We start from the raw sequence: 26,401 nt of genomic DNA on the forward strand, positions 1-26,401 counted from the left end.
AAGTTCTGAGGGTTCAGCAACAGGAGCCATGACAGGATCCGCAGATAAGGTAGAAGCTGGAGGAGGGACCGGTGTCGTTCGACGTGTATACACTTGCCGGATCGGTGGTCGTTCAGTGGTGATCTACACTGGATGAGGTGATGAGTCTACACCAACAGCAGCATCCGGAACTGGATCACTGACAGGAAGAGGAAGAGGAAGTAAGGGTGGAGACGAAGGTGCTTCAGGTCCTGAGAAGAAGGGGACAGACTAAAAAAAGGTGACATCAGGACAGACAACACTTTCGAGTAATGGGATTATAACACTTATACCCTTTTTGAGTCCGAGAGTAGCCAAGAAAGACGCATTTAATGGAGCGTACATCTAGCTTGTCTATTCCAGGACTCAGATTGTGGACAAAGCACACACAACCAAAGACACGAGGAGTTAATGGAAATGGAGATAAAGTGGGGAACAAGATAGTGAAGGGGGACTGACCATGAAGAATGAAGGAGGGCATTCGATTAATGAGGAAACATGCAGTGAGTACAACATCACTCCAAAACCGTTTAGGAACATTCGTATGATGAAGAATAGACCGAGCAGTTTCAAGGAGTTGACGGTTCTTTCGTTCATCCACCCCATTTTGTTGAGGAGTGGATGCACATGAGGTTTGATGAATAATGCCATGCTGTTCTAAATATTGTTGGAATTAAGTAAGAAAGTATTCACAACCATTATTTGAACGAAGGACTTTGATTGAAACACCAAATTGTGTACGTATTTCAGCATGGAATTTTTGAAAAATGGAAAATAATTCACTTCTTTCTTTCATTAAGTAAATCCATGTCATCCTTGAACAATCATCAATAAAAAAGACAAAATACTTGTACCCATTATAAGACTCTATTTTGATCGGGCCCCAAACATCTGAATGAACCAAAGAAAAATGACTCAACATACAACTTTCCACTCTAGGACTGAAGGAAACACGACGATGTTTCCCAAATTGACATGACTCACACTGTAAAACTGACAAATGACTCGAAGACGGAACTAATATCTTGAGTGCCTTGAGAGAAGGATGTCCCAGTCGGCAATGCCACTGTAGAGGAGTAAGTGAAGTCTGAAGAGCAATTGAGGATCCACCACCATCAAGATAATACAATCCACCAGTTTCATGCCCCCCACCAATCTTCTTCCCCGTCTTAAGATCCTGAAAAACACAAGAGGAAGGAAGGAATGTAACAAACCAGTTAAGAGTCTTGGTTAATTTACTAACAGACATAAGATTGAATGGAAACTTAGGTACACATAGAACAGATGATAAAAAAAGAGAAGCCATGCCAACATTACCAACACCACAGATGGGAGATGAAGAGCCATTGGCAAGTGTAACAGTTTGTGATGTGGAAATTTCAGAAAGAGAAGAGCACACACCTGGAGTCCCAGTCATGTGATCAGAGGCTCCAGAGTCAATAATCCAGGGAGAGGTTTTAGATGACATGCAAGCAATACCTGAGTGGGCAAGAGTAGCAGTGGTATGCTATGAAGTGGTTTGAAGGAACCGTTCATATTCATCACAACTCACCATCTCCCGCCCAGAAGCAGATGTAGATGTGGAAGGAGTTAGGTCTGCCTGTTTACTGTCACTGATATCAACCTCACCAGCTACAACATGATTAGCCCATTTAGAGGGAGGGCCATGTAGATCATAACAGATTCACCGTGTGTCCTTCCCTGCCACATTGAGTACACTTCCTTGTAGAGTTACTCTTTCCTTTGCCACGACCTCCCCCTGAGTCACGACCACCACCCCGGCCAAACATGAAACTGCCACGGCCTCCTCGGGAGGCATGTTCTCCCCCTCTTGTACCATGTCCACTTCCTCTAGCTGTCACAAGTGCTGATCTATCAAACTGTGTGGGATTCTCTGTCTGTCCCAAAGAAATCCTACGGAGCCGTGCAAATACTTCCTCGAGAGTAGGAAGGGTAGAGCCCCCTAATATTTGGGCTTTAACTGGTTCATACTCCGATTTCAACCCCACTAAGAATCTTGTAACATCTAGTTGTTCCCTCTGTTATTGCTGAACTTTAACATCTGGAGTGAGGGGATGATAGACATTGAGTTCATTCCTTATCATGCAGACATAGTACTCTTCTAGGGTTTTGTTTCCTTGTTGCAAATCAAAGTATTCCTGATAAAGTTGATATACCCTTGTAGTATTATCTTGTCCAGAATACAACTTTTTAGCATGTTCCCATATATCCTTAACCGTATCTAGGAACATGAAGTTGGCACTAATTTTGGGTTCCATACTATTCCATAGCCAGGTCATGATTTGAGCATCCTCTTGTTCCCAATCATCAAACCCTGGAGAGTTGGCCGATGGTTTATCTTCTTTTACATGCTTCGCTTTCCTCTTTGCCTTGAGGAAAACTTCCACTGATTTAGCCCATGGAACATAGTTCTCCCCATTCAATTTAATTGAGGTCATCTGTACACCTAGGTAGTCAAAGGGAACCACCACACTAGGTTTCTGATCATTATACCCATCTCCCATTGCTGCCGTGGTACTCTTTCACCATTGCCTCTAACCTGAATTCTCAACTACAAACTGAGTGCTGTTATTAGGAGTTTGATGCTCCAGCACTTATAGCAGCCCCTAAACACAATAATAGGTACACAAGCCTTGTTCTTGTTCACACTACTACTGATTTCACAACACCACGAACCACATAAACATCAATTCAACACTTACTAATCACATGCAAGCCCTCTTACAACCACTCAATAAAAATTGTGCATCACAAGCACCACCACATAGTCATATCTGTTACACCCGGTACAGACCTGTTTAACACCTTTAAGAGGGCACTACACGACCACAAGGCACTCGGCTAGGTCACTGCATTACACTTTACACCACTCGGCCACTTACAGCAGCCCTTACACCACTCGGCAACTTACAGCAGCCCCTACACCATTTGGCTACTGTACACACAGCCCGTTCTTGGGATTTTCTCCAAGAACTAGGGCAACAATAAACCTAGTTCTCTAGGTTCTGATCAGTACTAGCAGGTTCTTGAAGATTTTCTACCCAGAAATACCAGCAGCACAAGGAGAAGAAATAACCAACCTTCTTTTGAGAGTCTCAACCAACCATTCAGTGCTGAGGTCGTTTTTCTTAATGAAGAAGGTTATGCACAGCAGAGAGAGAGGAGCTGAGATGTTTCAGACCTAGGACAAACCAGTTTTCTCCATTGACAGCCCAGAAATGAAGAAAGAGAGGTCACGAACACTGCTGAGATGTTTCACGAACTGAAGTAGGTCAGGAACATGGCTTTGATACCATGTTTCGACTGCTGCTACAGTAACCCGAACCAGCAAGAGGAAGAAGAAGAGAAGAAGAAGAAGAAGAAGAAAAAGAAGGGACTGTCGAATCTGATGGGTAAACCCTATCAGTCGACCCCTTAATAGTAATTAGTCTCTAATAATTTCTACAAAGACTAAACTGCCCTTACTTAAGTGTGGGGCAGTGTCTCTAACAAAACTGCCACATAAGCATACAACTTAACAAGGATAAGATGAGTAAACTACCCTTATTCGGCTCACTTTAACATACCAGTTGGCTATTGTGAACATAGACAAGAAATTAACTTTTATTACTCTAATCCCAAAGAAAGAGGGAATCTTTGAAGTAAAGGATTTTAGACCAATTAGTTTGATAGGGAGTGTTTACAAGATTATGGCTAAGGTTCTAGCGAGGAAGCTGAAGGATCCTGTGATTGAAAAATGTGAAAAGAAGTTGGCCATGTGGAAGAAAAATTATCTTTTTAAGGGTGGTAAGATCACTCTAATAAGAGTTTCTCTTGGTAATTTGCCCATTTATTACCTTTTGGTGTTCCAAATCCCTGCCAAAGGATCCAGTTGGAAAAGTTGCAATGGGAATGTGATAAAATGGTTGCAGAAAGGGGAAGGGGTGACATGGCAGTTGAAGAATGATTTCAGAAGATTTAAATGGATATCAAGGAACGTGCCAATTCAGGTGGGATGGGTAAGGAGATCTGCCAATAGTTTGGCAGATAGCTTAGCAAAGCAAGGGGTTCAAAGAACATTTATGTTTTGGGCACATTTGTAATTCTGTACTGGGTCAGCTTACTATGCTGATTTCTTTTGTAACTTATTGTTGTATCCTAAAGTATTTTAATCAATAAAAGTTTCAAAGTTATTGATAAAGAAAAAGTTGCAATGGGATTTATTTATTTTTTGATCAGCAACACAAAAATTGATTCATTTAATTAAAATTGATATATACAACAAGAAGTTGTGGGAAGAAACAACAAGCCCAAGAAGAAACCACCCCAATATTTACAAATAATCCCAAAACATGGATTGTCTCTGAATTCCTTGTTTAGCTAAACCATCCGCCATACTGTTTGTAGATCTCCTAATCCAATTTAATTTGGATCAACATGTGTTTAGATAGTTGTTTTAAGTGCCTGAACTCGTTCCTTAGCTGCCATATTACCCCTTCCCCTTTTTTCCGCCAACCCACAACTATTTTCGAACACCTTCAATGATCAGCCTATCAATCCCCATTTCTTTAGCTTTCTCTACTCCATAAACTGCTGCCATCAGTTCTGATCTCACTACATTTCAATCTTCTTCTTTAATTACCCCACCAATACCCGATGGGCCATGATTGCCATGCAGCTACAATCAAAGTTCAATTTCTTCCACCCAGCACATGGAGGTGACAAGGTCTCATGTACTTTTTGTCTTCTAGAGGAAGAGTCAGCTATTAATCCTGATGAGCTGAAAAAATCTTCAACTTTAAAGTCAGCAAAGAGCTTTAAAGTTTTCACCCAATGTGCCACCCTTAATGTTATAACCTCTATCACAGCTTCCTAACTCCTTTCTTTGTCTTCAAAGATTCTTAAATTCCTTTCTTCCCAAATTGTCCTAACCACTACTGCTCTAGTGCATCTCCCCAGTATCCTGTCTCTTCTTTTAGAGCAACTAAAGGCAGGAGAGATGAAAAATCCTTCCAGGCTATCAGGGGGAGCCATTTGCAACTGAAAAGAGACAAAAGGCACTTGCAAATAGAGATTGCAAAATGACAGGAAATTAAGAGATGAAAAGCAATCTCACCTTACAACTTACATAAGAAGCACCAACTTGGGGACAATCACCAATTTGGTTTTTTCTTTTGAAGCATATCATAGGTGTTAATGGAGCCATGTCCCAATAGAAAGCATTGACTTTTGGAGGAATGGGCTGAGACCAAATCTCCTTAATAGGGAAAGGAGAGTGGGAGGTGGCTACAAGAGAATTCAAAAAGACTTTGTAGGAAAATGACCCTGTTTGATTAAGGGCCCACACTCTAGAATGTTATGGGATGGGTAGGTGAAAAAAGAAGCCATCTAGTAAATTGGGAGTAGGTTTGTAAATCAAAGGAGACTGGTGGCCTTGGCATCAGACGTATTAAAGAGAGGAACATTGCTCTTTTAGGTAAACGGCTGTGGAGGTTCCCTCTTGAATTTGGTGGGGTGAGTCTACCTTAGCTGAGTTGTACCCTTGTGTTTTTAGCCTATCCAAAAACTGACAAGCTACCATCTCTTCTTCTCTTTCTTCTCTCTCTCAAGGAATTAGGTGGAACCTTAACCTTGGAAGACCCTTGAGGAATGTATAAATTGATGAGATTGCTGTCCTTCTCCATTCTTTAAGGGAGCTCTATGTATCTCCCTTTTCTAGTGATCAACACATTTGGAACCTCCACCACATTGGTAAGTTCAACGAAGTTCTTTTTCAAGGCTCTAATTGTGGGAGGGCTAAATTCTCATTTCCCCTTCAAGAAAATTGGGTGTGCTCATACTTCTCCATCTTTGTGTGTGTGTGTGTGGGGGGGGGGAGCATGCTTGAAGAGATTAAATACTTTTGACCAAGGTTTAAAATGTCGGTATTGATGGAAATGTCAGCCATCCAAATATAGGAAACATGTCGGAAATGTTGGAAAAGTCGTATGGAAATATTGTAAAAATTATAGACATGGTGGATACATTGTAAAATATGCAAAAATATAGAATGATATTTTATAAAATGATAAAAGAAGCATAGGCACACTTTTTTAAATTATTATCTTGCTCCAAATCATTAAACAAAACTAAGAAACTAAGGTTATAGACAAAAGATTACGTTATGAAGTTGTCCTGTAAACCTTAAGATTCAAAGCTTCGGGATGGAATGAGTTAAAGCAAAGTTTAAACTCATAGAAAATGTAAATGGTTGTAATAGATCAATCAAATAATCTATTACAAAATCAAAAACTAATATTTAACTTCATGTTTCATTTTTAAAATGAATATGGAATTAGCTCAAAGTGGTAACGTGTAAGTTAGATAGGCAATAACATTGTTACTCCACATATCTACAATATTGTCACCAACTTATGTTATAATACCATATCTTGTGCTCTGCATAGTGTTCATTGGAGAATATTTCGATTCTAGTAAAATTTCACATTGCTACCCATGGAGGTGGAAATGGAAATATGTCGTTGAAGCTATCTCTTGTACTCCACAGTCCATAGTGCTGGTAGTGTTCATTGGGGAATATGTTGATTCTGGTAAAATTTCGTGTCGCTACCCATGGAAATGGAAATATGTCATGGAAATATTAGGGAAATTAGGGAAAGTATTGGCTATGTTTTCAGGTCCCTTGGGGTTGGGAGACTCCCTAAAGGCAGAACTGATGGCACTATTGCAAGGCTTAAGACTTGCTAAACAATCAAACTCTTTAGGTTTCAGCAGTTGGAAGTAGAGGGGGATTCGAAGATGATAATTTCTTGGGCCAAGAAAAAACAGCTCATGCCATGGATCTTTAGGCATGGGTTTAGGGATGTTTCGACTGCTGCTACAGTAGTCCAAACAGGAAGAGGAGAAGAAGGAGAAGAAGAAGAAGAAGAAGAGAAGAAGAAGGGTCTGTCGAAAATCTGATGGTTAACCCATCCAGTCGACCCCCTTAATCTATATTAGATTCTAATAATGTTTACAAAGACAAAAATGCCCTTACTTAAGTGTGGGGCAGAGTAACTCTAATAACACTGCCACATAAGCAAGTTACTTAACAAACAGAAGAAGACTAAACTACCCCTATTCGGCACATCTTAACACCCCCTCAAGCTGGAGAATATATGTCATATAATCCCATCTTGTTACATAGATAGTTCACTTTCCCTGAGCTTAGAGCTTTTGTAAACAAATCTGCCCACTGGTCATTCGAGCCCACATGTTCTGTATTTATCTTTCCAGCAAGAACCTTCTCTCTCACAAAGTGGCAATCAACCTCTATGTGCTTTGTTCTCTCATGAAAGATAGGATTGGATGAGATATGGAGTGCAGCTTGGTTGTCACAGTACAATCTCATAGGTTTATCCATGTGAAACCCAATTTCTTGTAGGAGATTCCTCAGCCACACTAATTCACAAGTAGTGTGAGCCATGGCTCTATATTCGGTTTCAGCACTGCTTCTAGCCACAACCGTCTGCCTTTTACTCTTCCATGTCACAAGATTTCCTCCAAGAAATGTGCAATAGCCTGTAGTAGATCTTCTGTCATTCACTGAGCCTGCCCAGTCTGCATCTGTATACCCAACTACTTCAAGTTTTCCTCCTGGTTTATACAATAGCCCACGGCCTGGAGTTTCTTTCAGATACCTCACAATTCTAAGGACTGCATCTCAGTGAGGTATACGAGGGTTCTGCATGAATTGGCTCACCACACTGACTGCAAAGGAGATGTCGGGTCTCGTGATAGTCAGATAGTTCAGCTTTCCCACTGGTCGTCTATACCTTCCAGGATCTTCAAATACTTTTCCTGTATCACTACTCAACTTAACATTTGGTTCCATAGGGGTCTCAGCCGGTTTTGCACCTAACAGTCCTGTTTCTTCCAATAGATCAAGGACATATTTCCTTTGGCACAGATTTACACCTTGTTTTGACCTGGCAACCTCTATTCCCAAGAAATACTTTAATGTTCCAAGGTCTTTTGTTTGAAAATGATTTTGTAGAAATACCTTTAGTTTGCCAATCCCCAATTTATCACTACCAGTGATGACAATATCATCCACATAGACCACTACTAAAATCTTCCCAACTTCTGAGTCATAACTGAACACTGAGTGATCAACCTGGCATTGCTTCATTCCAAAACTCTTCACCACTTCGCTGAACTTCCCAAACCAAGCACGTGGAGATTGCTTCAACCCATAAATTGCTTTCTTTAGCTTGCACACCTTACCAACCTCTCCCTGAGCAACAAACCCAGGTGGTTGCTCCATAGCACTTTCGGGCTATGGGACAAGGGTGCTTCATGACTTAAGAAGGGTACAGACTCAAAAAAGGTGACATTAGGGCAGACATAGCACTTTCGGGCAATCGGATTATAACACTTGTACCCTTTTTGAGTCCGAGAGTAGCCAAGGAAGACACATTTAATTGAGCGTGCATCTAGCTTGTCAAATCCAGGACTCAGATTATGAACAAAGCACACACAACCAAAGACACGAGGAGTTAATGGAAACAGAGATAAAGTGGGAAACAAGATGGAGAAGGGGAACTGACCATGAAGAATAAAAGAGGGCATCCGATTAATGAGAAAACATGCAGTGAGTACAACATTACTCCAAAACCGTTTAGGAACATTCATGTGGTGAAGCATAGACCGAGCAATTTCAAGAAGCTGACGATTCTTCCGTTTAGCCACCCCATTTTGTTGAGGGGTGAAAGCACACGAGGTCTGATGGATAATGCCATGTTGTTCTAAATACTGTTGAAATGAAGTATGAAAGTATTCACGACCATTATCTGAACGGAGAACTTTGATTGGAACACCAAATTGTGTGCGTATTTCAGCATAGAATTTTTGAAAAATGGAAAATAATTCACTTCTTTCTTTCATTAAGTAAATCCATGTCATTCTTGAACAATCTGTTAGACAGTTTTGTATGCCCTTAGCTTCAATCCGATTTGATGTACTTTTGTTATTTAATGGAAATAAATAAAGTGCATGTTTGATTCATGTTATTTGGTTTAATTCTGTGTAAGGCCCTAAAACTGGACACTTATAGAGACTTGTGTTGGTTTTAAATATTCACAGCCGTTGGATAAGTTTGGGGAGATTTATCCTGCCAAGGCTGATACTGGTGTGCCACCAAGTGTTGGGATGGCCTGTCTCAGCCACCAGGGTAAGACCCGAGGCACATGCAGTATGGAATTACTTGAATCCTTGAACCGGACCAGATTTCCAGTGTTGCCCTGGACCTTGGAGATAGATGGGCAAAATTGGAAAGTTACACCTGACCCCTAGACTCGATTATGACATTTCACTAGGTGTCGGATCGGGCTGTCTTTGATATGCCAATCAGTGAGATCCTTAATGGGGATCAAAACCTGGGTATGTTGGGACAGTCTAAGAATTCATCTGAGTGGGTGATCATAGTGACAGGATCAGCCCCTTTGTCAGACAAAGGGTAATGATCGGGAATGCACTCTCTTTGATGGAAACCAAACTGCCGGATCGTTGGAATTTTGTTTTACAAAATTGATATATTTATATATATATGTACGGTTTCGAATTGTTTGCAAATGGTTTTAATTCCCGGGATCCATGTGAGTGGAGAGTGCGGCACTGTTCCTTGCAGCCGAGGGAGAGGTCCTCTCTTGTCGGGCAGTGCTTGATCATTAAGGGCTGAGAGGTTAAGTGTAAGACTATTTAGGATAGTACTTGATGGGCTAATCTTGCACCTGCCCACAGTCCCTGGGTTTTTATAAGATGGCTTGGCCCAGGGACCACTTAATGTAAGTGTTGGGCCCATAGGGTCCATATGATGGGCTTAGGGGTTTACTGAGTTTTTCAGTGAATTCGGCTGGGCCTTGTATTAAAGGCTGGGCCGAACCCATGTGGCTGGTGTGTAGATCAATGCTTGGGTCGCACGCCACACAAAGAAGCCCAACTGGGCAGCAGATTGGAAACTAGTTAAACACTGAACATCTAATGGGCCAAAAGCCCATTTCGAGCTGGGCTGATATGATCACCCATCTATGGGGCGAATCTGAGATTAATGTTAGTAAAAGGATTGGGCCTTTGACCTTATCCACTCCAGGAGACCAAATTCAACTTAGATTTGAATCTAGTAACCTTCTGATAAGATCAGGAGTAAAGTAACTTAATCTGCAGATAGGGTTGAGATAATCCCCTATCCAAAATACAGATTTGGATTGGGATAACTTTTAATGAGGAGGTTTCTTAATCAAGAAGAAAGGAGGAAAAAAACTAGAGGATATACATCAGAATTCGAACTAGGGTTTTGGTGAAAAAAAAAGAAAACTCCCTGCGAATTGAGATTAGATCTCATTCATACTCCAAACAGAAGAAAAGTAATTCAGCCATCTTCGTCCTTGGAGTTCTCTTCCTACTGCCGCCATTTACTTTTGCAAGATTCGATCTTTGCAGAAATAGGAAGTCAAGAAATCAGTTCTTGACATCAGTCTTGCAAGAAAGACTGAAGAAGATTCGGTGTTCAAAGTTTCCATAGGATTCTTGCGAAGGATCCAGTGTGTAGGATGCACCCTGCTGGTTCCGTTCCATCCACAGCTGTGTCATCTTCAGCAGGAGCGGATCTTGGTTTCTTCTTTGGGCGTGAACACCAACTTTGGAAGATACTGCTTCTCCAGATCAGGTATAATCCTCCCTTTTACCTTTTGGTTCAGATCTGGTTCGATTTTGGTTTAGATAAGATCCTTGAATATGGTATTCTAAATTTAGGGAATACGATTCCCAGTTGGAGGAAGGTAGAAAATTTTTGAATTTCGCCCACCCTTTCCGCAACCTTTTTGGCGTCCATTAGATGGATGCTACCATTCCTTCACAATCATCAATAAAGGAGACAAAATACTTGTACCCATTATAAGACTCTATTTTGATTGGACCCCAAACATCTGAATGAACCAAAGAAAAAAGACTCAACATACGACTCTCAACTCTTGGACTGAAGGACACACGACGGTGTTTACCAAATTGACATGACTCACATTGTAAAACTGACAACTGACTCAATGACGGAACCAACATCTTGAGAACCTTGAGAGATGGATGTCCCAGTCGGCAATGCCATTGTAGAGGAGTAAGGGAAGTTTGAAGTGCAATTGAAGATCCACCACCGTCAAGGTAATACAATCTACCAGCTTCATGCCCCCCACCAATCTTCTTCCCCGTCTTGAAATCCTGAAAAACACAAGTGGAAGGAAAGAAGGTAATGGAACAGTTAAGAGCTTTGGTTATTTTACTAACAGACATAAGATTGAATGGAAACTTAGGTACATATAAAACAGATGATAAGGGGACAGAAGCCATGTCAACATTACCAACACCACAGATGGGAGATGAGGACCCATTGGCAAGTGTAACAGTTTGTGATGTGGAGGTTTCAGAAAGAGAAGAGAACACACCTGGAGTCCCGATCATATGATCTGAGGCTCTAGAGTCAATAATCCAGGAAGGAGTTTTAGATGACATGCAAGCAATACCTGATTGGACAAGTGTGGCAGTGGTATGCTGTGAAGTAGTTTGAAGGAACTGTTCATACTCATCACGCGGAACACTCACCATCTCCCTCCCAGAAGTAGATGTAGATGTGGGAGGTGTTCGGTCTGCCAGTTTACTGTCACTAATAACAATCTCGCCTGCTACAACATTATTAGCCCATTTAGAGGGAGGGCCATGTAGGTCATAACAGAAATTCACTGTGTGTCCTTCCCTACCACAATGAGTACACTTCCTTGTAGAGTTATTTTTTCCTTTGCCACGGCCTCCCCCTGAGTTACGGCCACCCCGACCAATCATGGAATTGCCACGGCCTCCTCTGGGAGCATGACCTCCCCCTCTTGTACTATGCCCACCTCCTCTAGCTGTCACAAGTGCTGATCTATCAGATTGTGTGGGGTTCTCTGTCTGTCCCAAAGAAATTCTACGAAGTCTTGAGAATACTTCCTCAAGTGTAGGAAAAATTGAGCCCCCCAATATTTGAGCTCTAACTGGTTCATATTCCGACTTCATCCCCACTAAAAATCTTGTAACATCTAGCTGCTCCCTTTGCTGTTGCTGAACTTGAATATCTGGAGTAAGGGGATGATAGACATTGAGTTCATTCCTTATATTCTTCATGCAGGCATAATACTCTTCTAGTGTTTTGGTTCCTTGTTGTAAATCAAAGTACTCCTGATAAAGCTGATATACTCTTGTTGTGTTATCTTGTCCAGAATATAGCTTCTTAGCATGCTCCCATATATCCTTAGCCGTATGAAGGAACATGAAGTTGGCACTGATTTTGGGTTCCATACTATTCCACAGCCAAGTCATGATTTGAGCATCTTCTTGTTCCCAATCATCAAACCCTGAAGAGTCAACCAGTGGCTTCTCATCTCTTACATGCTTTATTTTCTTCTTTGCCTTGAGAAAAACTTCCACTGATTTAGCCCATGGAATATAGTTCTCCCCATTCAACTTAATTGAGGTCATTTGAACCCCTAGGTAGTCGGGGGAAATTACTACACTAGGTTTCTGATCATTGTAGCCATCTCCTATTGCTGCCATTGTACTCTTTCACAGTTGCCTCTAACTTTACTTCTCAGCTACAAGCTGATTGATGTTGTTCACAGTTTTATATTTCAGTACCTATTGCAGCCCCTAAACACAACAGTGGAAGCATACACTTGTTCTTATTCACACTACTGCTGACTTCACACACCTACGTCCCACATAAGCATCAATTTACCACTCACTAATCACAAGTAGGCCCTCTTACAACCACTCAAAACAAATTGTGCATCACAAGCACCACAACATAGTCAAATCTGCTGTACCCAGTTCAGACTTGTTTAATACACTTAAGAGGGCATTACACAACCACAAGGAGTTCGGCAAGGTCACTGCATTCCACCTTACACCACTCGGCCACTTACAGCAGCCCTAACACCACTTAACAACATACAGCAGCCTTACACCATTTGGCTACTGCACACACAGCCCTTCCTAGGGCAACAATGAACCTAGTTCTCTAGGTTCTAATCAATACTAACAGCTTTTTGTAGGGTTTCTACCCAGAAATATAAGTAACACTAGAAGAAGAGAGAACCGACCTTCCTTTGAGAATATCAATCAACCATTCACTGCTGAAGTCACTTTCCTTGTTGAAGAAGGTTATGCGCAGCAGAGAGAGACAAGCTGTAATGTTTCTGACCTAGGGCGAACCAGTTCTCTCCATTGACTGACCAGAAACGAAGGAGAAGAGTCACGAACAATGCTGAGGTGCTTTACCAACTGAAGTAGGTCAGGAGCATGGCTCTGATACCATGTTTCGACTGCTGCTACAATAGTCCGAACAGGAAGAGGAGAAGAGGGAGAAGAAGAAGAAGGGTCTGTCGAAAGTCTGATGGTTAACCCATCCAGTCGACCCCCTTAATCTATATTAGATTCTAATAATGTTTACAAAGACAGAAATCCTTACTTAAGTGTGGGGCAGAGTAACTCTAATAACACTGCCACATAAGCAAGTTACTTAACAAACAGAAGAAGACTAAACTACCCCTATTCGGCACATCTTAACAAGGGAAATAGAAAGCATTACACAGGAGCTGAACATTACATTCAATTTGGTAAGGACTGTAAATGGGACGACTGATACTCTAGCAAAACAGGGGGTATTATAGGCAACAATTGTTTTGGGCGCAATTATAACTTGTGGGGATATGCCTGACCTATTGTACTATAAAGATTTAGTACATCTTAATAATCTCTCTCTCTCTCTCTCTCTATATATATATATATTAGGGAAATTAGGGACATTTTTTAAACCATGCTTTTGACCTCTTACAAGAGAAGAGCCATGGCAGATGAGACTATCTATTTACTCATGTCTGTGTTTTATGTCTCAGTGAGGGAGAAATGGCTGAACATATCCTTTTTTTATAATAAAATAAATATTTTTTAAAATAAAAAGAAAGTACAAGAGGAAGGTGATAAGAAACCACCCGAGAGAAGAGAGTAAAGCCCCCACATCAAAGTCACTACGTTGCTCATTTACAGCTTACAAGAAATCCCGACCAAGAAGATGCAGCTAAAACTATTGACAACAATCAATATCCTTTTCACAGAACATAACAAAGAACAATGGACTTCAAAGTCTTTTCTCTGAATGATATTTTGAGAACCTGGAAAGAGGTGGCACTATCGACTCAAGACAAGGCAAGGATAGTGATGGAGTGGAGGAAGCTTTATTGGGAACTGGGGATTGGCTGGGGTAGGGGGTATTTTCAGAGATATAGAAGGTAGAGTGGTGACCTTGTATTCAGGACCCTTGGAGCATGGTGATGCATTGACAGCAGAACTGGTCAATCTACTGCAGGGGTTAAGGCTTGCGAAACAATTGGGCTTCCACAATCTAGAGGTGGAAGGGGATTCCCAACTACTCATCTCATAGACCAGGAACAGTTCCCAGATTCCTTGGGTATTCCGGTATAAATTCACGGAGATTGTAAGCCTAACAAGGGAGCTAAATGTTGCCTTTAAGTGGGCGAGAAGAACAGCAAATGGAACGGCAGATTCTTGGCCAAACAAAGGGGCTGTGTGACAGCAAACGTTTTGGGCAAATCTGTAATCTTTTGTTGTTTTGGGGTGGAATTTACACCCAAGCTCTTGTAACTCCTAAATTTTCATCAATAAATTTCTTTTCCTGCTGATAAAAAAAAACAAAGAACAACTCCACAAACTCCTCCCAAAGCCAAAATTATTTGAGAGATCCTCTTCCTGACCTTTATACTCGATCCATGAGTCTCTTCCTTCCCTTGGAATGGTCTTCTTATGCCTTTCCTCCAGATTTCATTTCTTGAATTCTTTGAAGGATCTTCTGGTGAAAGCCTCTCCACCTAAGAAAAAAATGGCTGGACATATCCTTGTCCATTGTCAGGAAACTGGAAAAATCCGGTATCACTTAAATCTCAATGGCTATAGTTGAGTTACTCCTGAACACAATATGGAGTTTATTCGGCAATGGCATGGCATGGCAAATGACTTGGAAAAAGGGGTAAGATTTACTGGCCATAGCCTTGCATGTCATGTTGTGGGGTGTGTGGGAAGAAAGAAACAACCAAATTTGTGAGAACAAGGCAAGATCTCTGGATGAGTTGATTGCCCACATTACCTTTTTTATGTAATTTATGGCTGGAAAGTTCTATGGAGTTTCAAGGAACTTTGGTGGGAGATTTGCAAAGAAATTTTAGTGAACATCTTATAATCTTCACCTATGATTCTGACTTGCCAATCTGGCCCTGTCTCTAGACAAGTGTGGGTTAAGAAATTAAACTTTGGTGGAAGTGCTTTTGACAGCCCAGGTGATGCTGGCATTGGGGGGTGTGATCAGGACAAGCGGTGGAAATATCTATTGGGCTTTTAGTGGCTTCATTGGGACTGCTGATTCAACTAAGGCAGATGTGCTAGATGCTCTTACTGGAATCCAAATTGCTAGAAATTTGGGTATCTCAAGTTTAGCCATCGAAGGAGACTCTGTAAACACTATAAACTGGTTAGGAGCGAAAGATGGTGGTTCCTAGAGGCTGGCTCATTTCCTGAAAGAGGCTAGGGACATTTTAGATTCAATGACTGTGACTTTTCTTCGGATTCCTAGAGAATTAAATTTTCTGGCTGATAGTCTAGCCAAGTCTGGGACTCAGAGGGATAGTGGGATACTATGTATAGCAACAGAAATCTGCCAATGTAACCTTGGTTTAAGTTGTGCTGGCTTCAGCTGTACATTATCTTATGCACCTTTTTTTTAATGAATTTTCTGTTATTTTCTCTCCAAAAAAAAGGAAAAAGAACCAACTATATTTGATGACTTGGTGTTCAATCATATAGGACTCTAAATGGTGCCTAGCCTACACTCCTATTGGTGATGATGGGTATGCATGTTTAGCTTGCAACAAACTTGCAACAATGTAATATCCCATATAGAAATATGGAAATCTGGTTAATGGCCCTAGATGTGATTGATTACCTTAATATGGGCATTTGGATGAGGAGGTTATGTGCCAGAAAGCTTGAATTTGGTTCCAAGCTTCCTCTACCATGTTGGTTAAAATGGCTCATTGACTTAAACATTCGTGGTCTGAAACCATGGATTACTTAACTGTGTGTGACCACATTGGGTGTATTTTAGATATTATAGATTGTATAAGAGTTATGCTAGGAGATCCTTTTGACTGGCTGGACTTGCTCAATGAATAGGGCAATTGAATGGTGGGAGACAGTTCAGACTATCTTTAATGTTCTAGTAAATTCTTGATATTGTACAAGTATAAAAATTCTTGATATTGTGCAAGTATAAATTCTTAATATACTCATCAATTTTCATTTTTCTTTGATAATCATACATTCATTCAAATTACTGATCTGTTTAGGACCTTTAGGTTTTGTCTAGCACATATATGTCATGTCTACTAGATCTGAATTTTATTGGATTGTGAAATTTAGTATGTCTTACACAAAGTTCTTAAATGAACAGATGTAGTGCTCACCTGTACCACATATCTTACTGCATCATGTCATAGATATATCATTTTGATGCTTTAAATTTCTTGTATAACTGGTAAGATTGTAAAGAACGCATAAAGACTATATAAGTAATAAGATTGCAAAGAATGTCTAATTAATAATGTTGTAAAAAAACAGGTGAATTAGTTTGGTTGTATCATATTCTCCAAGAAATTAGGTACTTTGTACTGACCTCCATAAAGCTATATTTTGACAATTAAGCTGTTGTTCACATTGCCTCAAACCTAGTCTTCCATGAGAGGACTAAGTAATGTCTACTGCTTTTGTGAAGCCTGAAAATCAGTGGGTAGATCTGTTAACTAGAAGTTTGAAAAAAAGTAACAAGCATGAAATCTATATATTTAAGTAGCAGCCGACTGGTGGAATTCGTTAGTCATTTGGATCAGTTTTATATTTGCTTAAGTTCTGTCCCACTTCACAGTGGCAGAACAGACATTTTATTGTATCCTAGAAATCTATATAAGTGGCAGCCGACTGGTGGAGTGACATTCTTTTCACTCTCACCTTTTCTTTCTACTTCTCTCATTCTCCTCTTTTCTCTGTCTATTTTTCTGCACAGGAGTATTATCACACATATTGTGGAATTTTTTGAACAATAGTTAATACAGCATAATTAACATGATTTTGGAATCTGTTCTTTTCTTATTGATGTTTCAGGTTATTGGACTTGAGGGAGATGTTCGCAAGAAGGAAGATGCAATGAGAGTCATTGAATCAACCATCAAGCATTTTGGCAGACTTGACATTCTTGTGAATGCTGCAGCTGGGAATTTTCTTGTAAATGCAGAGGATTTATCTCCTAATGGATTCCGCACAGGTTTTTCTTTAGTGCAATTAACAGATGATAGGCATTCTATCAATTTGACACTGTGGATCTAAATATTAATTGGTATTTCTAAAATAGAACTAAAAATAAATCCTTAATCTGTAGTTGAATTAGTTTAATAGTTTAATCGATTTCCCATCCAATTTGATTTTTATATTGTTGTTGGGGGGTAGATTTAAAGAACAATAAACCAGAATTCCAAATTTTCCTTCATCTTTGGCTGAATGGAATTAGATTAGTTTGACATGAATTTAGATCCTGTTAAGATGCAATAGCAGTTTAGTTTTTGGTCCAATTTAAATGAGGTAGGCTTAAGGATAAGTAGACAATTGATTTTTAAGATCACAAAAGAGAGAATACAAACATGCTTTTATGATGATAATCTAGTTCCAAGTTTTTTTTTTCTTTTTTTTGTGTGTGTATAAAGTCCCAAGATATTGAATACTAATGATTTTGTCTATTTCTAAATTTATCTTTGCAGTTATGGATATTGATTCTGTAGGCACATTCACAATGTGCCATGAAGCATTGAAGTATCTTAAGAAAGGGGGACCAGGAAGGGGCCCATCTAGTGGTGGAACAATTTTGAACATTAGTGCAACTTTGCATTATACAGCATCTTGGTATCAAATTCATGTATCTGCTGCTAAGGTTTGTCAACTTAGTTTACTAGTTGTAAAGCTGGTTAGCTTTTATTGTTAGATTACTTTATAATATTCTCCTTCTAACAGGCAGCTGTTGATAGTATTACAAGGTCCCTGGCACTGGAGTGGGGGACCGATTATGATATCAGAGTTAATGGGATTGCACCAGGACCCATTGGTGATACTGCTGGAATGAGTAAATTAGCACCTGAGGAGATAGGGAAGAAAAGAGAGGAATACATGCCACTTTATAAATTGGGGGAGAAATGGGACATTGCAATGGCTGCTGTCTACCTAGCATCAGATGCAGGTCTGCTACCTTGTTCACTTCTACTTTATCTATTTGTGCTGTTATGTAAATATATAAATATACCTTTATGCTTCTTAGGTTGTGATCTCCTCCTATCTGGTTTATTAATAAACCAATGAAAGAAGCAATGGAATTTCAGTGTTTGTTTTCAGTGAAGGAACTGGTGGGAATTGTTAGCATGACTTGCTCCTTATATAGGAGGTGCTTGGTACAGTTGTGTTGTGTTGCTGTTGCATTTTGGGTTCATCAATACAAATTTGTGAGACAACTTTTGTTTTTACTTGAAATGTTTTGGGTTGATCAATACAAATTGCTATTTCTACCTGAAACATCAAACCTGATGTTTCTCACACATGCATTTTTCTAGTTGAAATGATATTCATATATTATGTGGCAAACTGGCAACACATATTTTCACAAATTTGTATTGATCAACCCAAAATTCAGCAGTATCACAATACCAAACACCCCCATGGTTATAGTTACCAAGGCAATTACAGCAGACTTCAACTATATGGGACTGAGATACACTTATTATCTCCCAAAGGTCCCTTTCTTGTTGCACTGATAAAAATTGTAATGACACCCCAAGCTGACCCAGTTGGCCCCCACCACAACCAAAGAAAGCCACTTAGGTAGAATGGATCCAGACTATTTAACACTCCTGCCTATACTGCTCCCAGCTAATCAATCGGCTAGCTAATTGGTTGGCTGATCTCCTGACCTGACAGGATGAGATGTTGAAGTATCACTTTTTAGATATATGCCAATCTCAGTCTCTGAATAGAGTTGAATAAGGTTCCTTTTTCTAGCTCTTGTGAACAAGGGAATGCTGTTTAAAAAATTATCAAAAAGAAAGAAAAAACAGAATGCTGTTTAAAGGCTACTTTCTTTTTAATCGGATTACTTGATCATACCTTTATGAAAATCTAATATTCTGGAGACATGATCTTTTACTTACTACTTTTTAAGGTATGTGCCTCACCTAACTCCTAGGGGAACTTCATCCTTATACATTTAAATAATCTATATTCCTTCAAGGCACGTATCATCTTTATACATGTAATTCCAGGCGCATTTTAAGGTATGCGCCTTCCTACTCCCTAGGTGCAACACTGTCAAAGGTGTGCATCTGGTGCGCCTTGTGCTTCAACCAAGGCACGTGCCTTTTGAAAATTTGTGCATTTTGATTTTTTTTCCTGTTTTTCGCTTGCTCATCAGAGCTCCGAAAACCCCATATTTGCTAATGTTGCTCATTCATTCATCCTAATAAAAATATTTTTAAAAGAAATTAAAGTTATAAACTCTTTTTTATAGGGATTAAGAATTTAAGATCCTGATATGGATTTGTTTGAATGTTTGGGCTTGCCTCAAGGGGCTTGGTACAAAGGCAGTTCATAGAATTAGGAATGCTTAATGTTTAACATCACATTATCTATTTGAAGTAATGAGAAAAGAATAAAGAGACTGAAGAGTTTTACATGCTTGAGTATCTTTTATATGTTATACTTGATTTTATTTTTAAATTTTCATTTTAAATATATTTTACATGTTATTTTTATGTATTTTAATTTGAGTTAATAGGTTTTTTAAAACATTTATTTTAAAATTAAAATTAAAATTTTTAATTAATATTATGTTTAATATATTTTAATTACTTTAGTTTTTTTTTTGGTGCCTTGCTTTGAAAAGGTGCGTGCCTCGCCTTGCGGTTCCCGCCTTGGGTGCAAAATCCCCCTTGCACTTTTTTTCTCCTTGTGCTTTTATAACACTGGAGACATGATAGCTAGAACAGCAAGAGGGTTTTCAGAAATTGAAGGAACATAGATTATTTACATGTATAAGGGTGAAAACTGGTCAAATTAATTGGAATTTGATCGACATTCAAGCACCTGTTGCAAGCAACAACCAATTGTGTCAAGTAAATAGCAAGGAAAGAATTGTATAGAGAGAACAGGGGAAAGCCCTAGAATTACTCTAGTGTTTTTAGGAATCATACCTAGGGTTTCGGAATCACAGGTCCAAGTTGTAGCAGAAGCCAAACCAGTCATTTATTCATCGATAAAAAAAAGATACACTAGGAACTATTCTTAAAATTTTGTTATTCTGCCCCTATGGTCTTAGATACATAATTCCTCATTTACTGGATAAATGACTGGTGAGACTTCAAATAACATAAAAAAGATTTGGACCCAAGTAAGAAAACCCAATGGTGAGACTCCACACCGGAAACATGATAATTTCACCTAGACCCCCCCCCCCCCCCAAGTAACTTAACATATCTGAAAAGATATCCAAAGACCCACCATATGCTGCATAAAAGATTTGTTTGGTAACGTTGCTCATCCTAGAATAGGTTTTCAGTGGCTTAGGGAAAAAGAAGACTAAAGAAAAGTCTTAGGACAAAGAAGACCAACTGAAAAGACATTCAAAGACCCATCATGTACCACATTAAATACTTGTCCAATAGCCTACCTCCTCCTAGAACAGGTCCTTAGTAAGTTAGGATCCCAATTGTAATATTGTGATACTATATTGCCTTTATGCAGGCCTTGAGCTTCATGTTTCATATTCATACTCAACTAAGCTTTGTCTGAACTATATGGAATGGGTTACATAAATCCTGTTCTAGTGCCCAACCCATTGTGAATTTGTGGACCATTAGAGATCCATTTCATCTTGTACATTACTTCCAACCGCCTAGAATTTTGTCTACTTCAAAGGTCTGCTTTTCTGTGTTATGATCTGCAACTTCATATTTTGTTTTGTTGTATGTACTTACTGATTTAGTAACTTTTTGGTACTCATAGATGCTTAGGTGGTTTTGAGTTTAAGTGGCTGAGTTTGATTCAGGTTTTTGCCTATTCATGAGAGAATGTACCTCATCAATAATTTAATGTGTGAAGGTAAATACATTAATGGAACAACACTTATTGTTGATGGAGGACTGTGGCTGAGCCGGCCACGCCATATTCCAAAAGAGGCAGTGAAGCAACTCTCACGGGTGGTAGAAAGGAGGTCTAGAGATGCACCTGCTGGGCTTCCAACAAGCAAGCTGTAGCATTTGCATTGAAAATGATCATAATATATTTAGTCTGCTATTATAGCCTCCATGACTCCATCAGGCTCTTCCAAATTGAGACTTGCATTATATCTTCTGCTGAGTAGTCAAAAACCATTATAGCAACCCAGGAAAGAGGGAGTTAGTCGCATGTATGCATACAAGCTTAATATAATTTATAATTATGTATTAAACAACTCAAGGAAGGACACGCTCGTCTATTTGTTGATGGATTTTAACTTAAATGGTTTCTCTGAATCCTACTAGCAAGCCTGGAGATGGGAATTTGTGCCATGATTTTTCCAGGTACCTAAAGAATGCAGCATTCCGGTACTTTTCAAGATGTAGTTACTGAACAGATGAAAGACTTTTTAAACTTCACTACTTGGCGAAAGAGATTTCAGTCCAAACGTTTATTATCAAAAGTTCAAAACAATAGAAAGGACCATGAACTTGTTAATTTGATAACAATTTTTACTTATTTCTCTGCTTTTTTGTCTACAGTATCCTTTACAAGATGGTGATGGGGCTTGGTACTGTTGTCATAATACAAATTTAAGATCAGGAGTCGTAACGTGAGCTTGGAACTTGAGTAAAAATTTCACTCATTTCTTTTCCTCTCTAAAGAAGAAAAATCACTTGATCCAGGGAATACAAATTACCACCTTTTGCTCAAAAATATATATAACCAACAAACTAGACTAGACAGCCCATAGAGGATTTAAGTCGATGGATAGGAGACGAGACTTCCAAGGGCAGGGCCAAACAATCAAGTTCTCGGCATTTCATTCACAAGCGAGACTGGCGAAAGCGAACTGGAGATTGATTACTTAGCAAACATGCTGAGTGCGTCTTCAATACTTGATAGAAATTATGAGACAAGCAACCATCAGCCATCAGCATTCGGCACAGCCAGTAGTCGGGATGAAGAGGAATTGAATGGAAATTGAATAAGCACGGCAGCACGGCCAATGTTCAAAGAAAGGACCCCACACACCGACACACATTCAAGTCCACACACTTTTGGCTCTCATAGCATGGTCACAAGTAGCTAATAGCAAATCAAATAGTAAATCTTTCTACCTCTCTCTTTCTCCAAGGAATTGAGGTGCTGGACAATAATCTCAGGATCTTGATTCATAGTTTCTGAAGTTTTCCCCCTGTTCTTCAGACTTTCAGTGAACCAAGCAGCATAATATAATGACAAACTTCAGTGAGATGGATCAAGGATTCTTTTGGTCTTTAGACACCGAGAAGTGAGACCCAGTTGAGAATCAAAGTGGTTTTAGATCAAATGACTTCTGGTAAACACCAGGCAACCCACCGATACCTTCTCTACAGACAAATACAGATCAAATCAGGTTTATTCCCCAGACCAAATTAATGAATTATCCAAGACGCATTAAATTTAGTAATCAAAATCATCAAAAATAAATAGCTAGCTTGAGTGCAATAAGCTAATAACCAGACCAGATAACTAGGCAGTTCACAGTAGTAATACTGATCACCCACATCACAATTCAGATCGAATAGCCAACTTTCATCATTTTCATCTCCCCCTCTCTCTCCCCAACAAGAAGAACAAAGTACAACAATTTGATCAACAAAAGAACAAGCTTATGCTTGCATATTCCCATTACCTAGAAAAGCTGAAGCCTTCATTCTATAAAATAAAATTGAAAACCCAAAAAGATTAAAAAATATATAGAGGATCATAAATAAACAAATGAAAAAGAAAGTAAGAGGAAAGGTGGATCCCCCATTTTTCAGTCTAATCCTAACTCCAAGAAAATCAACCAAAAGGATGCTTATGAATGATGATCTAACATTCTAATCTATTCAAATCTAATACTACAGAACGGTTCTAATTTGTGCAACTTCGATGCAAAATAAAAAACAAGTGATTAACACCATTCACCACCACATAAAAATAAACCAGTTCATTCAATCGTCATTGCAGAAAAAGATAGATGTGAATGTGATCCTCCAAGAATAACACTCAATGAAAACATTTCTCTTTTCTTTACAGAATGCCATTATAATTTTAACAAGGTACAAATCCAAATCAAACACTTCCCTCAAGCCTCCAAGCTCTCCATCTGAATACTACTCTTCAGAGGAACATACTCCCCAAGATAACCCCCAAGATGATCATACAAAGCGCTCTTGTCAATTCCCTGGTGATGATAACTCTTGCAGACATAGTAAAACACACTCTGAACCAACAGCCCAACCAAATTCACAATCACCAACACTCCGACCAAGAATCCACCAGCCACAATTCTAACAAACGCCCCGTAGTCCCCACCGTGAACCACAATCGATCCAAAAACACCCCCGATCACCCCGCAGATGGACAGGTAGGCGAAAACAAGCACGGCGGCCATCTGGGTCTTCCCCTTCAGCAATTCCCTACTCTTCTTCATCGCCGCAAAGCCATAGACTGGTTCTAGCACCGAAATGACGCTGGCGAGGTGCCAGAGAGCAGTAATGTAGACGTGAACGACGAGGAAGAGCGCGAAAATGGCGAGGAGAGAGAACAAGAAGAGAAGCGCGTTCTGGGTATCGATGGCAATGATGAGGGCAACGAGGGCGGCGACGAAGACAACGTTATAGACGATCATGAGCAGGGAGACGTAGATGAAGGTGATGAAGAGGCGTCTGAAGACGCGGGGAATTGCGGAGAGGGTGGAGGTGAAGGAGACAGGCTTGGAGGTGTAGAGAGAGGCCACGGTGAAGACGACGGCGGCGGTGGAGAGGAGGGAGAAGGCGAAGAGGAAAATAAGGTAGCAGAATTGGAAGATGAGGAGGAGAGTCCATTCATGGCGGGCTTGGGGATCTGACGGGGATAGGGTATCGATTTGCTTGAGGAGAGGGTGGGTGAAGAGTGAGTGGGCAAGGATGGCAAAGGAGAGGGGAAAGATGAGGGTTAGGGTTATGAGAGAGAAGGTTCTGGGAGATGATTTGGGGATTGACACTGATTCTTTGACGATGTCTTTTAGGGTTAGAAATTGGAGCTCTTCTGCTGCAAGATCCATCGAAGAGCCCTGTAATTCAGATAGACAGAGAAAGCTTTGGGTCGGTGGGGGTAGAGAGAGAAGAAAGGGAGCAGCTGATCACAGAGAAAAGGTAGGAGAGAGAGAGAGAGCATTCCTCTTCCTTTTTGTTGGGTTGGTTGTAAACTAATGAAAATTGATGCGGTGGATCTTTGTTTTGTGTCGGTTGGGCAGTAAAAATTACCTAACTTCTTCTGTTAAGAAAAAAGTTTAGGAACGTTGGATTGGAATCTTGTTCGTTGGGGGATTGATGATGAACTCTATGACCACGGATTTTGTTCTAAGCTGTGAAGATGACAGCATCTTCTCTAACCAATTTCTGAATATATATTTGCTGCACGATGCAATTCTTTGAGCTTTCAACACCGTCGATCTTATCTTTAGGGCACAGAGATTTGATGAAGAATCTACACGGTATACCATGGCTGTATCGAGATGGAATTGAACAACTGAAGTGGCTGAATTGATGGCCTGTTACTCATGGTCCATGAGTCGAGATCTCCTGCCAACTGAATATGTTCCTCACACTCTTCTGCCATGATCTGACACCGCACATCTCATGTAAGATGGGTTCCAGTTTTATGATAGGTCCCAATATTATGGTGAGATGTGCGGTGTCAGATGATGTTGAAAGGGAATTAAGACGTATTTGGTTGGCAAGAGATCCCAATTCTTGGCTTGTTTGAGAGGATTGAGATCACATATTCGTGTATTAGAAACATCTTCTGATGCATCATTGGAAGTGATACTATTATTGGGAGATGTTCTCAATACACAGCGGGGATGTGCTGTGGGGCGGCCCCACAGAGATATGAACTCGGGAGGGTTGAGCTTTGTGAATCCTATATCGTTTCAATATGATCCGTGTCAGCACATGTCATCATAATAGATTTCATGGGATGTATTAGAACAGTTTTGTTGGGAGGAGATCCCAAGTTCAGCTGAACATTCAACTAAGCCTAAGCTTACGAATTCGGATCTCCTCCCAACAAATAGAATTCGACTTTCCTCCTCACAGGCACATACAATCTTACAACACTTGCAGCCATACGTCAAGAATTGAATGTTGTAATTCATAAAGAGATATTTTCAATGCATGGTTGCAACATGTCGTGAAAGAGATCAGCTTCTATCACCGCAAGCCCATGTCATCACAGTTCCGCCTTTTGCATCTTTTGCATTGGGATTCTCCCCATGAAATAAAGCACATTAACAAAGGAGATATTCTCAATATGCAAGGCTGTAAAGGCTGCTCGAACCGGCTTTTCTCTGACCGAAGCCGAATTCATTGTGAGAGTGGTTTGATACATGCTTTGTGAGGAATAATTCCAAATTCCAACAAATAAGTACACCTCATACATGATAGGTCCCAAATCTTATGGTAAGATGTGCAGACATGTTGGGATGTGATGGTATGATTTTCTTTTGTTGGGCGGAGATCCAAATTCTAAGTGAGATAGGCTTGCCATAGTGCTTCCTGCGCATGAGTTACCATGGATGTGAGGCAAAAGAGTAATTTTAACCAATATTTTAAGGTCGCATTTGGTTGCAGTGCCAATTATTTACATTGGTGCAAAACTATGATGGTATGATTTTCTTTTGTTGGGCGGAGATCCAAATTCTAAGTGAGATAGGCTTGCCATCGTCGTCGTCCTCGTCGTCATCTAAGTGGTGTCCCATCTATCAGTTACATGAAATCCTATTTGGCCATTTGATTTTGTTCAATGACATGCCTATTGTTAAATTATTTCTTATCACTTCTATCCAAATCTTTTTCTATCTGTCCTTAACTCTAATGAGATAATTTAAGGTTAATAATGGCCTGGTATTTATTTATTATTTATATTTGATGGA

General features: G+C 39.9%; 2 protein-coding genes across 3 annotated transcripts in view; one reads left to right on the forward strand and one right to left on the reverse strand.

The window, feature by feature from the left end:
* SDRB (short-chain dehydrogenase-reductase B) overlaps window positions 1-21,749 on the forward strand; it is a 32,404-nt gene extending 10,655 nt beyond the window's left edge. The window contains exons 2-5 of one of the 2 annotated variants that reach the window (XM_088891355.1): window positions 17,308-17,467; window positions 17,958-18,127; window positions 18,208-18,430; window positions 21,284-21,749. In XM_088891355.1, coding sequence (XP_088747481.1) covers window positions 17,308-17,467; window positions 17,958-18,127; window positions 18,208-18,430; window positions 21,284-21,327 — 597 coding nt within the window. In that variant the 3' untranslated portion in view covers window positions 21,328-21,749. The remainder of the gene's footprint in view (window positions 1-17,307; window positions 17,468-17,957; window positions 18,128-18,207; window positions 18,431-21,283) is intronic. The other variant, XM_010262286.3, reaches the window with a different exon arrangement.
* A 1,646-nt stretch (window positions 21,750-23,395) lies between these two features.
* Window positions 23,396-24,668, reverse strand: LOC104599665 (uncharacterized). Its single transcript, XM_010262287.3, has one exon. It carries the CDS (start codon window positions 24,527-24,529, stop codon window positions 23,570-23,572), a length of 960 nt encoding a protein of 319 aa, XP_010260589.1. The 5' UTR covers window positions 24,530-24,668; the 3' UTR covers window positions 23,396-23,569.
* Window positions 24,669-26,401: the final 1,733 nt, after the last annotated feature.

Source organism: Nelumbo nucifera, chromosome 7, assembly GCF_055504915.1.
Source record: "Nelumbo nucifera cultivar China Antique chromosome 7, China Antique-T2T, whole genome shotgun sequence".
Lineage (NCBI taxonomy): Eukaryota > Viridiplantae > Streptophyta > Magnoliopsida > Proteales > Nelumbonaceae > Nelumbo > Nelumbo nucifera.

Bases quoted from the DNA above. Each gene is read 5' to 3' on its own strand.
- LOC104599665 (XM_010262287.3), bottom strand. From the start codon at position 24,529: ATGGATCTTGCAGCAGAAGAGCTCCAATTTCTAACCCTAAAAGACATC.